The sequence below is a fragment of the Coturnix japonica genome, chromosome 8, assembly GCF_054131305.1.
Source record: "Coturnix japonica strain WE chromosome 8, WE-NBRP24, whole genome shotgun sequence".
NCBI lineage: Eukaryota > Metazoa > Chordata > Aves > Galliformes > Phasianidae > Coturnix > Coturnix japonica.
Window position 1 is genome coordinate 21,031,899 of NC_140670.1, and position 14,289 is coordinate 21,046,187.

Below are 14,289 nucleotides of genomic sequence, written 5' to 3' on the forward strand. Positions count from 1 at the left end.
GATGCACGCAACTTTGTGCGGTTAGGTCTTCAATTGGATGGTGGTGGGGTCTGGGTAGGATGAGTGAAGGAGACCTTTGTGTTGGGCAGATGTGTGTCCGAGGACCTGTTTGCAGTTGTACCCTTTCTGCCAGCATTTGTCTCAGGTACCCATGCATGTGCTGCCCTTGGAGGAGGTTGGAGTGCAGAGTACAGCACAGCAGTGCAGCAAACACCCAGGCAGCAGGGCTGCAGGCCGTGGCTGGCTATCAGCTTACAGTGAAATTTGTTCTCTCGAGGTATTTGATTCAGCAGACTCCAGAGGCTGCATTTCTGCACTGTGTTGGTAGGTGGGACTTTGCTCAGTCTTGTCTCCAGGGCAAGGGAGTGGTTTTGTGGTGCCAGGATGTTCAAAGGGCATCTGGGAAGCTAGGAGGGGCTAGGGGCAGAGCTTGGGGAGGCTCAGAATGGGGCAGGGGCAGCCTGCAGGAGCTGCATCTGAGGAAACAACCAGATAACTCCCAGATGGGCCTGGGGAACTCTGCAGCACAGTGACAGTTCTTTGGTTAAAGCATCTCTGAGATAAGATTTGGATGTGTCTGCCCAGTGCTCTAAGCAGAGACCCCACCTGTTTGGTGGTGCTGGATACTCATCCTCACTCTAGAACGTTTTGCATGCTGATGTGTTGCTTTTCAGCTTTCAATTCCCAACCTTTATCTGCTAAATTGGAGCTTTTTAGTTGATGATTTTTTTTTTTCCCTGTGTTAAACCTGTTGGTTTGAGTAATTCTATCTTGTTCAAAATACCTCAGCTTTGTTAGTGATGGGTATGCAGCATCCTTATTCGTGATCATACAGAATCAATGTTTGGTTCTCTACAGAACCACAGTGGTTTTTCCATTTACTTTGAAAATATTATATCCGACCAACTCTAAACACAGTCCCTGGAGAATCTCATTGCAAGTGTCTTCTTTTCTAGATGTTGTCCCCAGGCAAGTTTCAAATGCTAATCTGCAAGGTCTTTCTTCTGTTTTTCAAATAGGAAGAGACAATATTTACCATATAATTCTGCCTTTTTCATCAAACTTATCAAGAATTCTACTCTCCCTCCTTACTAATGGGATTAGGTCATTAAAAGGCTTTCTCTTGTCCTGAGTGGAAATGAAATTGGATTATAAAGTAGTACTTTTTTCCTTCATTTGAAACTAAAACTTCTTATTTCTGCCATGAATCGTTTTTTAATATGTTCCTTCTCATTTTTCTGTCTTTTTCAGTTCCTGGTGTTTATTGTCTATTGTCTGTTTTTCTATATTCATTCATGTATCTGTTTACATTTGCTGGTTTTGCTGAAGCACAGACCCATCGTTATTGTTCTCTTCCTTGATTGCGTAACAGTGTTTAGATTATCTGCTTAAAATACCTTTTTAAAGGCCTTTCATTTTCCATTATTTATTTATTTATTTATTCTGCTGGTATTTTTGCTCACAATCATTTTTATTGGTGGTCTGCTCAGTGGTGTTGGAGCGGATGGTAGAGAAGTACAGCCAGGAGGCATGTGGATCCCATCTGCCTTAAGGGCAACTGGGACAGGGCTCTCCCCAGAAGGCCATATGAATCCCTCCCAGGGCTCCTCATGTGTCTGCCAATGAGAATCTCATGAGCCCTGTCTTCCTCCAAGGGTCAGGCATGTGCTTTGCTGCAGTTCCACCTTCACCAGAGGACCTCAGAGGGAACCAGTGGGTTCCAGGTGGGACAACTTTGAGATGAGTCCTGGTATTCCTGGAGAAATGCCGCCCCCCCCCCCCCCCACCCCTCCCCCCCAGTCTGTTCCTCTTCAGCTCATCCTTAGGGTTTGGATTTCGGTCACTGCTCCCAAGGGAAAGTGAAATATTCAATGTATTTAGTTTGTTGCTTTCAGAGTAGTGGATGTATCTGTTACGGGCTTACTGTCTAAATCCAGAGTGAGTTTTCACCCCAGCCAGATCCTGCTCCTGGCAGGGAGCTTAGCCTTTCCCTCAGATTAATTATTCCCCGCCCTAGTTTCATCCCCTCTCCTCTCTTGCTAGGCAGTAACCCCTCCCCTCCCAGCGTTCACATACTTCAAATATTTGCAGCTGGTTTGTTTTGTCCTTAGTCACTGCTTGGCTGTGCTGAGCTGTGAGCCCAAGGCTGGGCTTTTCTTGCAGGCACAAAATCAGAGGCTGGTGCTGAGTGAGGCTGCACAGGGCTTGTCCTCAGCACTGGAGCTCCTTGAGTTTGGCCTGGGAGCTGGCCCTTCTTTGTTGCTTGCTGAGTTACCCCCCCTCCTGAAGGAGTCAGGGGCAGAGCCAGCTCCAACTGCAGCAGCCGATGGACAGCACGGCCCTCCCTGGACTGGGTTAGCAGTGCGAGCACAGTGAGACAGGGGATGCTGGCAGGTGAGCCCTGATGAGAAGCGCGTGATGGATGCGAATCCTGTTGGGTCTGGTGCACATGAATCCACTCCCAGAGTGAAGCAGGGTAAAAAGCTCTAGCTGTGTGTGTGATCACAGCTTGGGTTGCAAGAACTGGATGTTTTTGTTGATTAGAAGGTTGTTGTTGAGCTTCTAAGCTGAGCAGTGTGAGCTGTGTGATTGCAATGTTAAAATCATGGTCTCCATGGGCAGGTTGAGGTGGGAGTGTGCTCCACCTCAGCACCTCACTGCTTGTTTTCCTCCATTGATGTCAGGCCTCCCATGTGTCAGCACCAGCAGCTCTGATAGGAGACCAGTGCAGCATGTTAAAGCAGCGCAGAGTTAATTGGTCACGAAAGCACCCAAGGGAATTGAAAAAATAAGTTGCTAGAGAGTTAAATGCAGGGATATGGATTGCAGAGCTCCTGCAGGAGCTTCGGATGGACAGAACTTGAGTCTCTAAGAATTGTGGTTGAAAACAGTGTGTTTGGAAGAGTATGTCTGAATGCTCTCTGGGCAGCTCTGTCATGGGTAAACACCAATTGGTCACTGGATTGGAATTTGGTGGCTTCATTAGAAATACCAGTTGCATTCCTGTAAACTAACGGAGACCAGTCCAGCTGTGGCGTGTGAGGGACTCCGGGACTGGTGGCATGGGCAGGGAGTTAATGTCCAAACAGAGCATCTGTTTGAAGACCATGTATTAGGTGACCAAAAACCACAGTTGTGAAAGAATGTGAGTTTAGTTAAATGCTGAATGAGATTCATTTATGGAGTGCTGCAATTAGAAGTATGGAACAAACAGGAAAAAACGAACTGGGTGGCAGTCAGCAGAAATAGTCTGAAATACGAAAGGGAGAGTTTTAAAATATGTCAGAAACAGGTTGTATGAAATACAGGTGAGGTAGAAGTGTAAAGTATTAAAAACAGATTCTGTGATTTGAGTCTTTGTGCTCTGAGTGTTGAAATAAGTGGGATAGCATTTTGAGTTTGTGGCTGAAGGAGGATGCTGGTGATGAACAGCAAGGGTTATCGGAGAGCTGGCTGCAGCATCACTGTGTTTTGAATATGTCTTGAAATATTCAGAGCAAGAAAGTCAGAGGGGAATTAGTCTGAGTGTTCAGAAATCACAGGCAATGTAATGGAAACGCTGACAGTGTAAGTGGGTGGATCAGGCAGACAGCTTTGCCAGGTCAGGCAGGCTGCCTTGATGGCCATTATGTGCTGAAAACTTGGGCAGGGAAGGTTTTCCCTTCCCTCTCCCGGAGGGGGATTTGAAACTTGCACAGGAAAGGTGTGGGAGCTGGAAGTCTCGAGCATCAGGCACTTGCCCTGGGGTGCTCACAGACTTGCCCACACTTTGCTGGCCAGAGTGTGAGGAGCAGATACAGATTCCAGGGATCCCCAGCTCGTCTCTCTGAGCTGGAACTGGAGCAGAGCGTGGGTGCAAAGGGGGATTTCCCTGCTTGGGGCAGGGCTGAGCATTGTGTGCTGTGCCTGGTGCCCAGCTCTGCAGAGCCAGAGCCGAGCTGTGTGGCTCCAAGCTGCTGGTGGGAATGCTGACGGTGAGGATCCAAGGACCTACTTGGCATAAATAGGGGCTTCCCTGCAGTCACAGTCTCTTGCAGCCACCAGATGTCTGTGGCTGAGTGCACAGTGGGATTGTTTGGCAATACAGTGAAGTCTGGGACATCTTGCATGAAGTTTCATCTGGGTCATTGCCATTTTGCATGTGGGTAAATGCACAGTTCAGATATTTGGCTGTGGTAAATCTAATCTTTCCCATTTAATCTTGAATCACGTTTAATGTTTCCCAGGAGCGGAGTTTGATCTTTGTGGCTCCCTGCAGTTTACTGATTTGTTTGTCTGCTACATGGGCTGTTGTTGAATACGGTTCTTTTCACAGCTTCCTGGGCAACCCTTTGTGCTTTGTCAGCTCCTTCAGGGCAGTGTCAGCTCACACCCCACCTGCCCTTGGTTTCACTCACCTGCTTTACATTCAAATTAACGCCTCCCTGCTTCTTCCATCTTGCTCTTCCACTTGAATGCGCTTTCCTGCCAAACAAACGCCATTTCTTGAACAAACAAACATCTAATATAACTCACTTGCCGTTTGTGTTTCATTGCTCTTTGGGAGCTGTTAGCTGCAGACCCCATTATCTGAGCATTCCTTTGTCCCTGCTGTTGTTCCGCCTGCAGTCTCTGTATCTGTGGCAGCACATCCCTGTTGTGTTCTTAGAGGACCCTGCACAAAGGGCCAGTTCTGTAACTGAGGCTTTGCAGATGCTGTGCAAATGTAAGCAGTAAATGTAAAATCCTGCGAAAATATTTGTACAAATATCAGAGCTGGGGGGTCTGCCCCCAACTGATTAAATCCCTGTGACACAGAGCAGCTGGGGACCTGTGGGAGTTGGTGGGCATTTGTCACATCGGCCACTGGCCTAAAATCACAGGATGGTTGTGCTGCAAAGGGGTGTCAGCTCTGCAAAACAGCAGTGCAATGCGGGGGAGCTGAGTTCATGGGCCAGAGCCTGGCTGGGACGGCTGTGTGGCTGAACATGGGGAGCTGGTGCTGTGTTTCGGGCCAGAGGGCACATGCTTTCAGCAGCAGGCAGGTGGAGCAGAGAGTTGCTGGGGCCCAGGAATCTGCTGGGATAAAATGTCTCTGAACCTGAATGAAAACAAGAGGGGGTTGGGCTGGCCGAGGAGCTGCAGGTGGGACAGAAAACCAGGAGGAAAGCCAGCAGCCAGGCTCTGGGACGGAGAGGATGAGGGTGTAGAGCCACCAGCGTGCCCCAAGCCTGGGGCAGGGCTCCCTGCACTGTACTGCCCACAGTGGTTTGACAGAGGCAAAACCATTCCGAGGGCACAGTTGCCCTGGCCTGGGGCTGTCCCTGAGCTGTGCTGGGGACATGGGGTTATTCCAGACCATGCACCACTGCTGTCAGCGTGGGATGCGTGCAGCCACCCCATGCCTCTGCCCCTGTATGTGCTCACACTGCCTGCCCACTGCCCACAGCCTCGCCAGGGCTCAGCCTTGGTGTAAGATACTGGTCCTGATTGCTGCTACCCCACTTTTGAGCCTCCCCGCTGCCGGCAATGGCTTCCTGAGCCCCACAGCGTGCTTCTGGTCACGCTCCAGCTCCAGGCTTTGCTGCCTGCAGCCCCATTGTGGGTGCCTGGAGGCCTTTTCAGCTATTCACATGGAAATGCCCCGGAGCTAGAGAATGGAGACCCCTTTCCCAGCCCCAAGGGAAGGGACAGCAGCCACAGCCAGGCCGCAGCCAGGGTGCAGTTGGGGAGCTCGTCTTCTTGGTGTGGGAGGGCAGTGGGGTTAGGGGATAACTAGGAGTGGTGAGCATCAGGGTCTCTGGGCCCAGGTGGACTCGCAGCAAGTTTTTGTAGCTGCCAGGAGCAGCAGGGAAGTGGACAGGGGGAATATTTGGATTACAACAGTGAGCAGGAGGCAACTCTGACTCCTGGTACTCTGAGGCTTCGGGCAGAGAGGACCTGACTGCAAGCTATCCTTGTCCTGCAGCACTCAGCACTGTGAGGCCATAGTGCAGCGTACTGGTACTGATAATGAAGGCAGGCTGTGGGAACAGTCCTGCTGTCCCTGCTCTCTGACCACCATGTTTGGTCATTTCAGAGGTGCTACGTGCCTCCTGACCTTGCCATACAAGAGTTGGACCAGATGTTACTGAAGGATGCTGATCTTGATTGTCTGTCTTGCAGAGATGACCCTCCTGTCCTCTCAGACACCATCCCTGGAGACATCCTCAGCTGTAACTGAGAGCCCAGAGCACAGGATGCTGGAAAAGAGGTCCAAGGTTATTGAGGAACTGCTCCAGACAGAGAGGGACTACATCCGAGATCTGGAGATGTGTGTGGAAAGGATCATGGTGCCCCTTCAGCAGGCACAGGTAGGAGCATGGGGGAAGACTATGAGGTGGTGCTGATGGGGAGGAGTAAAGATATAGTCTGCTTTGTTCTTGAAACCCACAGGGGACATTCAGCTGCTGTAGGAGCAGCAGGGTGGTTTTCACTGCTCCTTGCAGTCACAGAAATAACCCATCAATTTTGGGATTCTACTGAGTTCTCACTGTTGCTGAGAGCAAGAAACCTAGCAGCAACCGTCATAGATTCATTTCCTAGTGTGGGAACTGTTCTTGTTCGTTTGGTTTGTGGGTTAATTTCATTGTCTGGAAAAAGAAGATATGGGATCTTGGCATGGTGTTGAAATTGATGGCAAGAAAGGGAGTGTCAGATGATCTGACACTCCCTTGTATGAAATTGCTGGGAAAGTAGAGGACACTGCATTTGTTAGGACACATAAGGAGTAAGTAAGAGTTTCAGTGCACAGCAGAATGAGGGAGTGAATGCAGAAGTCACTATGGAGGGAGCAGGTTGTGCTGAATGGCTGCTGGGGAGCTAAGGGCTGATTGAAGGTTACAGGAGGACAAGGGGGAGATGCTATTGTGTCTGGCTGGGACATGCTCTCCCATCTGGGACTTCTCTCTTCTTTTTCTGTAGGTTCTGAATGTAGACTTTGAGAGTCTTTTTGGAAACATCCAAGTGGTAATTAGCTTTTCTAAGCACCTGCTGTCGACCTTGGAGGCTTCAGACTCCATCGGTATGAACTCTTCTGTTGCCTTTACTCAGCAGCCTGGGGTGATATTTGCTAGTGGGGTGGCAGAACAGGCCAGTTTAAATGATGGATGAGTTTCCTCCCTGTTGGTCCTTGTCAGTGCTCATCAGCCCAACAGCAAAGCTGTGCCACTGTGCTGAGAAACACATATCATGTATAGATTTCCCTGACTCCTTAGAGTGAGCCCCCCTCCTCACACCTGCACTGCCAGCTTTCGCTGCTCAGCTTGAAAGCAGACGCGTCCTGGTGAGTTATCGTAACAGGCTTCAGCCTCAGCAGACCTTTCATGCACCATTCCCATTTCTGTCCCTTCCTGCCCCCACTATTTGGCCTGCAGTGACAGGAAAGCATGAAGGATGTGTGGGCATGCAGAGTGTGGCAGGGAGGCACCCACCCTGAATACTCTGTTAGCACTGTCCTCTCAAGCTCAGGGTGTGATAGGGAGTCAGGGGCATCTTGCCATGAATGCTCCATGGCTGTTGGAGGCAACAGGACTACTGGAAACACTGAAGTCCTACTTTGCTGCCGTATGCAGGGCCGGTGTTCCTGGCACAGCGTGCAGAGTTGGAGAATGTTTACAAGGTGTATTGCCAGAACCACGACGAGGCCATTGCACTGCTGGAAACGTATGAGAAAGATGAGAAGATCCAGAAGCTACTCGTGGACCTGCTGGATAACCTCAGGTTGGAACCTCTGGCTGTGGTAGCCACCAAGCTGGGTTAGAGGGTTCGCTCTCCAGCATCCCTGCTGCTCTGCAGCTGTGCTCAGAATTCAGCTGGTGAGAGAACTGGGGTTAGTTGTGTCACTGTGTAGGTGACAAGGCTCCAGGTTCAAATGAAAAGGGCTTTGTTTCAGTGATAGCCTGCTGCCCCTCAGGACATGTGTTCTGGGCCTACATTTGTAGGGCCACCAAAGTGTGGACAAGGCGGCTTGGCATGGATTGAGAGTTCCTATTCCCCAAGTTCTTTGCCACCATGACCAGCAAAGGAGCAAGCCAGTTTGCCTGGCTCAGTGACTGACACGGCTCTGGGACAGGGCTGCCATGGCAGTGTTACTGCAGAAGGGGGCAAGAGTGCTGGCTGTGGGAATGCACGCCTACCACACTATTAACCTATTGCTTTTCTTTGCTTTTTGGCACTCTGTGGGCCATCAGGAGCCTGTACAGTGAGTGGTAAGTGCTTCCTTCTTGTTAGCCCATGCTTATCTATCTTGGCCTGCCTGCTCCCTTGTGACTCACCTCCTACCACCAGCTTGGTGCATGTCTGGATACCCCACCAGTGCTGCTTGGGCTATACAGGCAGATTGTGAGGGGGGGATCTTGGGCTGAAAACTGGTTTGGGGAGCCATCATCCCCAAGGAGGCAGGAGAGTCCTGTGCTGACTGCAGAGCTGAGCATGGTCAGTCTGCCCTATGCTGCAGGTCAGGTCTGGCAGTTGGGTGGTGGGACAGTCTGAGGCAAGTGGAGCATTGGTACCTTTTAGACTGTGCCTGTGTGGGGTTTCACAGCGGGTCTGGTAGTGGGGAGGATCCTGGTTGGGAAAGATAACCTGCTATGAGCAAGATCTGGAAACCTGGGGCTGATTGAGGTCACTAGGGGTGTGGGAGTGCCATGGGTTTGGAGATGAGGGTGGCCTGACTTAGGAAGTATAATAGATTTGGACATGTTGGTCCTCTGGTTGTGTTAGGGGTTGGTTCAAGGAGTCAGACTTCACATGATAGAGCTGGACTGAAAACTGGTTTCATCTTCTTTGTTCCACCTTTCCCAGGGGCTGCACAAACTACATTAACCTGGGTTCATTCCTCATCAAACCAGTACAAAGGGTGATGCGATACCCCCTGCTGCTGATGGAGCTGCTGAGTGCCACCCCTGAATCTCACCCTGACAAGGCACCACTCACAGCTGCTGTTCTTGCAGTCAAAGAAATCAATGTCAACATCAATGAGTACAAGCGTCGGAAGGACCTCGGTGAGGAGCTGGGGAGTGAGTGTGTTGACAATGGAGTCTGTCAGCTGCATGAACATGAAGGGAATCTGTCCCCAGTAGACTCTGATCTGAGCAGCAGTGTAGTAGAATTGCATGCGTTTCATATCACTGTATCACAAGAAATATCTCCTGTCAGATGTGTACTACATTATCCTCTACATATTGTGTTTCATGTGTAGCTTTTTAAATGCAATTCTACTGCACTGCTGCTCAGATCAGAGTCTACCACAGCATTATCAGTGGTAGTTTCCACCTCAGATCTAGTTCATGGGCAGTATTTATTATTTCTAGGGCACTGCTTAGGGAAGAGCCAGCAAGGCAAGTGTTGATGAGGCACTGTAAGACACAGATATTGTGCTGGTAAGTTTTCTAATTTCTGCATCATCTTCTGTAGTGCTTAAGTACCGGAAAGGGGATGAAGATAGCCTCATGGAGAAGATCTCCAAGATCAACTTCCACTCTATCATCAAGAAATCCAACCGTGTGAGCAGCCACCTCAAACATCTCACAGGCTTTGCGCCCCAGGTAATGTGTATCAGCTACCAAGTGCACTTAAACCCCATGATTTGAGGAGATGGTGGTACCTGCTGGCTCCCCACATCCCTTTCTTGATGGGCTGGTTCTGATTCAGGTCAGCAAGGCAGTGAGCTTAGGGTTTGAACCACCTGCCTTTGCTCCCTGGCTTGTGGGCAAGAGGCTCCACGTCTCACACTCTGGGAGGTGGCAGAGTCCTGCATTGCTTCCCTTGAGCCTTTTTCTCTCACAGCTGAAGGATGAAGCCTTTGAGGAGACGGAGAAAAATTTCCGGATGCAGGAGCGACTGATCAAGTCCTTCATCAGGGACCTTTCACTCTACCTGCAGCACGTTCGGGTGAGTCTGGATATGATGCCACTTATCAATGCTTCTGCCCTCAGCCCTGCCTGGGTATTGGCCTCTGGAGGGCTGGGCTGCCCTAGAAGCTTGTGCCTGCTCTGGGAGTTCTGTTCTCCTGGGCAGCAAGCATGGTGCACTGACTGCTTGTCCCTGGTGCAGGAGTCGGCCTGCATGAAGGCACTAGCAGCAGTCAGCATGTGGGACCTGTGCATGGAGAAAGGCAGTGGGGACCTGGACCAGTTCCAGAAAGTGAACCGACTCATCAGCGACCAGCTGTTCTCCACCTTTGTGAGTGAGCCTATGTCCTTGTGTGCTGCAGACACCCCTGGAGCCCTTCCACCTGTGATTGGCTGCACAAGTGACGCAGCCTGGGATAAGTGCAAGCATCCCTACTCATCTCTTGCCTCTTGAAAGCTTTGGTGGCTGTGGGGTTTGGTTGTGCCTTGAGCATATCTGTTAGGCATGCATTTGTCTTCAGCCATACCTGAAATGTTACAACCTTCAGCTCCTTCCTGTAGTATTTTCCATGCTGGCACATGTGTGTAGGATATTGAATGTAATGCATGTTGGAAAGGACCTCTAGAGCTCTGGTGGGATGCTGTCAGGAATATGGACACTGTGCTGTTCTGGAGAAGCTGTGTACCAGAGGGCGGGCTGCTGGTGTTCTCAGCTTGACAGAAGAGAGCACCTAATCTCACCTTCTCCCTGCATCTCTACCCACCAGAAAGAGCGGACAGAGCGGCTGGTGACCACACCCCTGAACCAGCTGCTGAGCATGTTTGTAGGGCCCCACAAGCTGGTGCAGAAACGCTTTGACAAGCTCCTCGACTTCCACAACTGCACGGAGCGAGCGGAGAAGCTGAAGGACAAGCGAACACTGGAGGAGCTGCAGTCAGCCCGCAACAACTACGAGGCCCTCAATGCCCAGCTGCTGGATGAGCTGCCCAAGTTCTTGTCCTTAGCCAAGGAGCTGTTTGCCAGCTGCGTGCGGGGCTATGCTGAGGCGCACTGTGACTTTGTGCGCCAGGCCCTGGAGGAGCTGAAACCTCTGCTGTCGGTGGGTTCCTGGATCACTGCCAGCACTCCAGGCTCAGTGCAGTGCTGATCTCTGCACAGGGTCTCTGGTGGGGCAGTGGTGTGATAGGTACATTCATCATCAGCTTTCACCTAACTGCTCTGGTCCTGCTCTGGTTCCAGTTGCTGAAGTCGTCTGGCCGGGAGGGGAACCTCATTGCCATCTTCCAGGAAGAGCACAGTCGAGTCCTTCAGCAGCTCCAGGCCTTCACCTTCTTTCCAGAGTCACAAGCAGCCCCCAGGAAGCCTTTTGAGAGGAAGACCATGGAGCGTCAGTCTGCCCGGCGGCAGCCACTCGGTGCCTTGGTGAGTCACATGTGTACCCCATGTCAGGGCTAGCTGGCATCCTGGAATAACCACTCTCACTTGCTTTGTTCCTCTGCAGCCCAGCTATTTCCTGCAGACAGATGACATCCGAGCGGCCCTCCTGGCTCGATATCCCCCTGACAGCCTCTTCCAGGCAGATCGCAATTTCAATGCTGCCCAAGACCTGGATGTCTCACTGCTGGAGGGAGACATTGTGGGAGTCATCAAGAAGAAAGACCCCATGGGTAGCCAGAATCGCTGGCTCATAGACAATGGGGGTAGGTAGCTGCTCTCTGCCTCTGGTACTTGCTGCATCTCTCCTCTGGTTCTTCTCATCTTTTGATCTGAGCTTCTTTTCTCTTCCTCTCTGCAGTGACCAAAGGCTTTGTGTACAGCTCCTTTCTGAAGCCTTACAACCCGCGTCGCAGCCAGTCGGATGTCTCAGTGGGCAGCCACTCTTCCAATGAGTCTGAGCATAGCAGCTCTTCTCCCCACAGCAGTACCACGCTGACCTTCAGCCCCAGCAGGGCGGCCGTGGCCTTCACTCATAAACCCCCCCAGGACTCTGCTTCACTGGGAGAGCCGTGCCACTCTCCACAGTCCCCCACAGAGATGGACTCCCCAAGCTCTGGTGACAGGACAGCCCCACTGGAGGGTGGAGCAGTGACATCTCCACGCCGCTACAGCCGACCTGAGCCAGGCTACAGCCCCAGTCCTCGCAATGGGCACCCCGCCAAAGCACATCTTAGGTCTGCATCCTTGGTGGAGAACAGAGACTCTGAGCTCGAGAGTGGCGAGTCAGAAGGCAACCAGGTGAGTCCTGAGGTAGCTGGTGTTTGGGGTGTGAAGGCTGAGACCCTCACTTGTGTGGAGGTTGGGTCATCCTCTAGGCATGACCAGGGCAAAAATTGTGAGGTAGAGACTTTTCTCTTGTGATGATAAGTGCACAGAACAAGGCTACAAGTGGGGCTGGACAGTTGGGGACAGCTCTGGCAGAGGCTGGGCTGGGTCTGCTGCTCTTTGGGTATACAAGCCAAAACTCAACAGTGTGTCTTGGTTTTCAGCAGATCTCAGTGCACAATCTGTGCCATGTGGCACATGCTGAGTGCCTGTCTGACTGACACCTCCCTTTGCCCAGCAGGTCTATTACGCTCTCTACACCTTCAAAGGCCGAAACATGAATGAGCTGAGTGTGTCAGCTAACCAGAGACTCAAGATCCTGCAGTTTGAAGACATCACGGGCAATCAGGAGTGGTGGCTGGCTGAGGCACACGGCAAGCAGGGCTATGTGCCCTCCAGCTACATCCGGAAGACAGAGTACACGTGAGGCTGGGGGGGCAGGAGGCCCCACCTTGTGCCTACCAGGACTGCAAGGGGCCCACGGCCTCCACTGCTTGCCCCAAGGGGATGAGGCTGTGCTGTGGGAAAGAGGGAAGGTGGGCTGGCAGAGCAGGCACTTTGCCCAAGAGCAGGGGCCAGCAGCTGTCACCCTGACACCCTGAGCTGTTTTATCCTCCAGCCATGAGCAGAGTGGGGCTGTGGCCCAGGGGGAAATGGCTAGACCAAGACTGAGGAGCTACTGTGGATTTAAATTGTGGAAGACTGTTGCTGAGGCCATCTTTAGCAAAATAGTGTTAGAAGCAGCCTAGAGCCTTGTGAACAAGTTCTCTGTGCCTTAGCAGCAGCAGGTCCTGCCTTGTCTGTGTAGGACCCCAGATCAGCAATGTCTGTTCTGACCAGAGGAAGCTGCTTTGAGGATTGCTGTCAATAGTTCAATTACACAGTGAGTCCAGCCTCCAGGAGCACCCACTGTAGAGCCCCAGTGGATACTGTGTCTATGTGCTTGGTCTCCTGAAGGGGGGGTGCCACTAAGCTCTGCTGCTAGCAGCAACCATTAGGCACCTGCCATTAGGGACCAGCTATAGGTTCTGAACACCACCTTGCCTTGTATCCATACTGTCTCCAGTGTCCAGGACCCCCCTCTTTGTTCTAGCATGCCCACATAGCTCCTCTGGAGCAAGACAAAAGGCAAAGCACTGGCTGTCCTGCCACCTCATTTTTGTGGGCTCTGACCAGGTGTGCCTTACCTGTGCATGCTTCAGGGCACTGGAGATGGTGCTTATGTTCTGGGAGGGATGCTGTGCCCTTTGCGGGGGTACTGTGTCTTATGTGCTGCTGCCATGACCTGAAAGAAGCTCCTTTGTCCTCGGGGCAGTGTTTGTGTCCCTTGCACTGCTGCTCCATAAATAAAGGTTTGCCCTTGTATATAGGAAGCACCTGTGCATGTGCTGGGGTAGAGATGGGGAATGCTTGTTGTGTGTCTGGCTTGGTGTGTGAGGAGGCTGAGGGCAAAGCTTCTTGTGGACCCTGCAGTGCCTGCAGTGCCATTTACATTTCAGTGAGGTCCTCACTACATCATGGAATCATAGAATGGTTTAGGTTAGAAGGGGCCTTGAAGATTACCTTGTTCCAACCCCCTGCTATAGGCAGGGATACCTTCCTCTAGACCAAGATAGATTGCACTGCCCTCTCTGGCTGCAGTGTTACATGACACAACAGGGTTGTGGGTGGTTTGCATCTTACGCGGAAGAGTTTTGCTCTACTCAGTCCATGCAAGTACACACACACAACTTCCATCAGTGCTGCAGCTCTCGGCTTGATGCCCAAGAACAAAGCATCAAAGGTTTGTCAGTGGTAACTACTGTATTATGTGTGTGTGGTGTGTGCATGTTGGTGTGTTGTGCATATGCACCTGCATTTCTCCAGCTTATGTGGGGTGCCCCAGCAGTGCTTACAATAGCCTCAGGGACTGCCTCATTCATTCGCATTGCAATCAAGGGGAGCTGCACCCACTGAGACTGTTCTTCCACCTTCACTGCCTGAGTTCTTGGCTGGGGCAAACTCCTGGGTCCATCTGTACCACTTGTTTTGGACGCCCCCCACATTTATTTGCATAACCTCTGCACCACCTTCATCCAAACACTGGCCGGAATT

The 14,289-nt window shown here is 51.4% G+C and overlaps 1 protein-coding gene across 13 annotated transcripts in view; it reads left to right on the plus strand.

Moving 5' to 3' along the window:
- Positions 1 to 13,560, plus strand: part of DNMBP (dynamin binding protein) — a 28,679-nt gene extending 15,119 nt beyond the window's left edge. For 3 of the 13 annotated variants that reach the window (XM_015867205.2, XM_085554571.1, XM_085554570.1), the window contains 13 exons: positions 6,145 to 6,332; positions 6,943 to 7,042; positions 7,593 to 7,740; positions 8,211 to 8,228; positions 8,824 to 9,023; positions 9,436 to 9,566; positions 9,808 to 9,912; positions 10,075 to 10,203; positions 10,640 to 10,972; positions 11,113 to 11,295; positions 11,375 to 11,573; positions 11,669 to 12,108; positions 12,434 to 13,560. In XM_015867205.2, the coding sequence (XP_015722691.2) occupies positions 6,145 to 6,332; positions 6,943 to 7,042; positions 7,593 to 7,740; positions 8,211 to 8,228; positions 8,824 to 9,023; positions 9,436 to 9,566; positions 9,808 to 9,912; positions 10,075 to 10,203; positions 10,640 to 10,972; positions 11,113 to 11,295; positions 11,375 to 11,573; positions 11,669 to 12,108; positions 12,434 to 12,622 (2,363 nt within the window). In that variant the 3' untranslated portion in view covers positions 12,623 to 13,560. Of the gene's footprint in view, positions 1 to 2,100; positions 2,395 to 5,587; positions 6,061 to 6,144; positions 6,333 to 6,942; positions 7,043 to 7,592; positions 7,741 to 8,210; positions 8,229 to 8,823; positions 9,024 to 9,435; positions 9,567 to 9,807; positions 9,913 to 10,074; positions 10,204 to 10,639; positions 10,973 to 11,112; positions 11,296 to 11,374; positions 11,574 to 11,668; positions 12,109 to 12,433 lie in introns of those variants that run through there. The other 10 variants (XM_085554569.1, XM_085554573.1, XM_085554575.1 and 7 more) reach the window with 9 other exon arrangements.
- Positions 13,561 to 14,289: the final 729 nt, after the last annotated feature.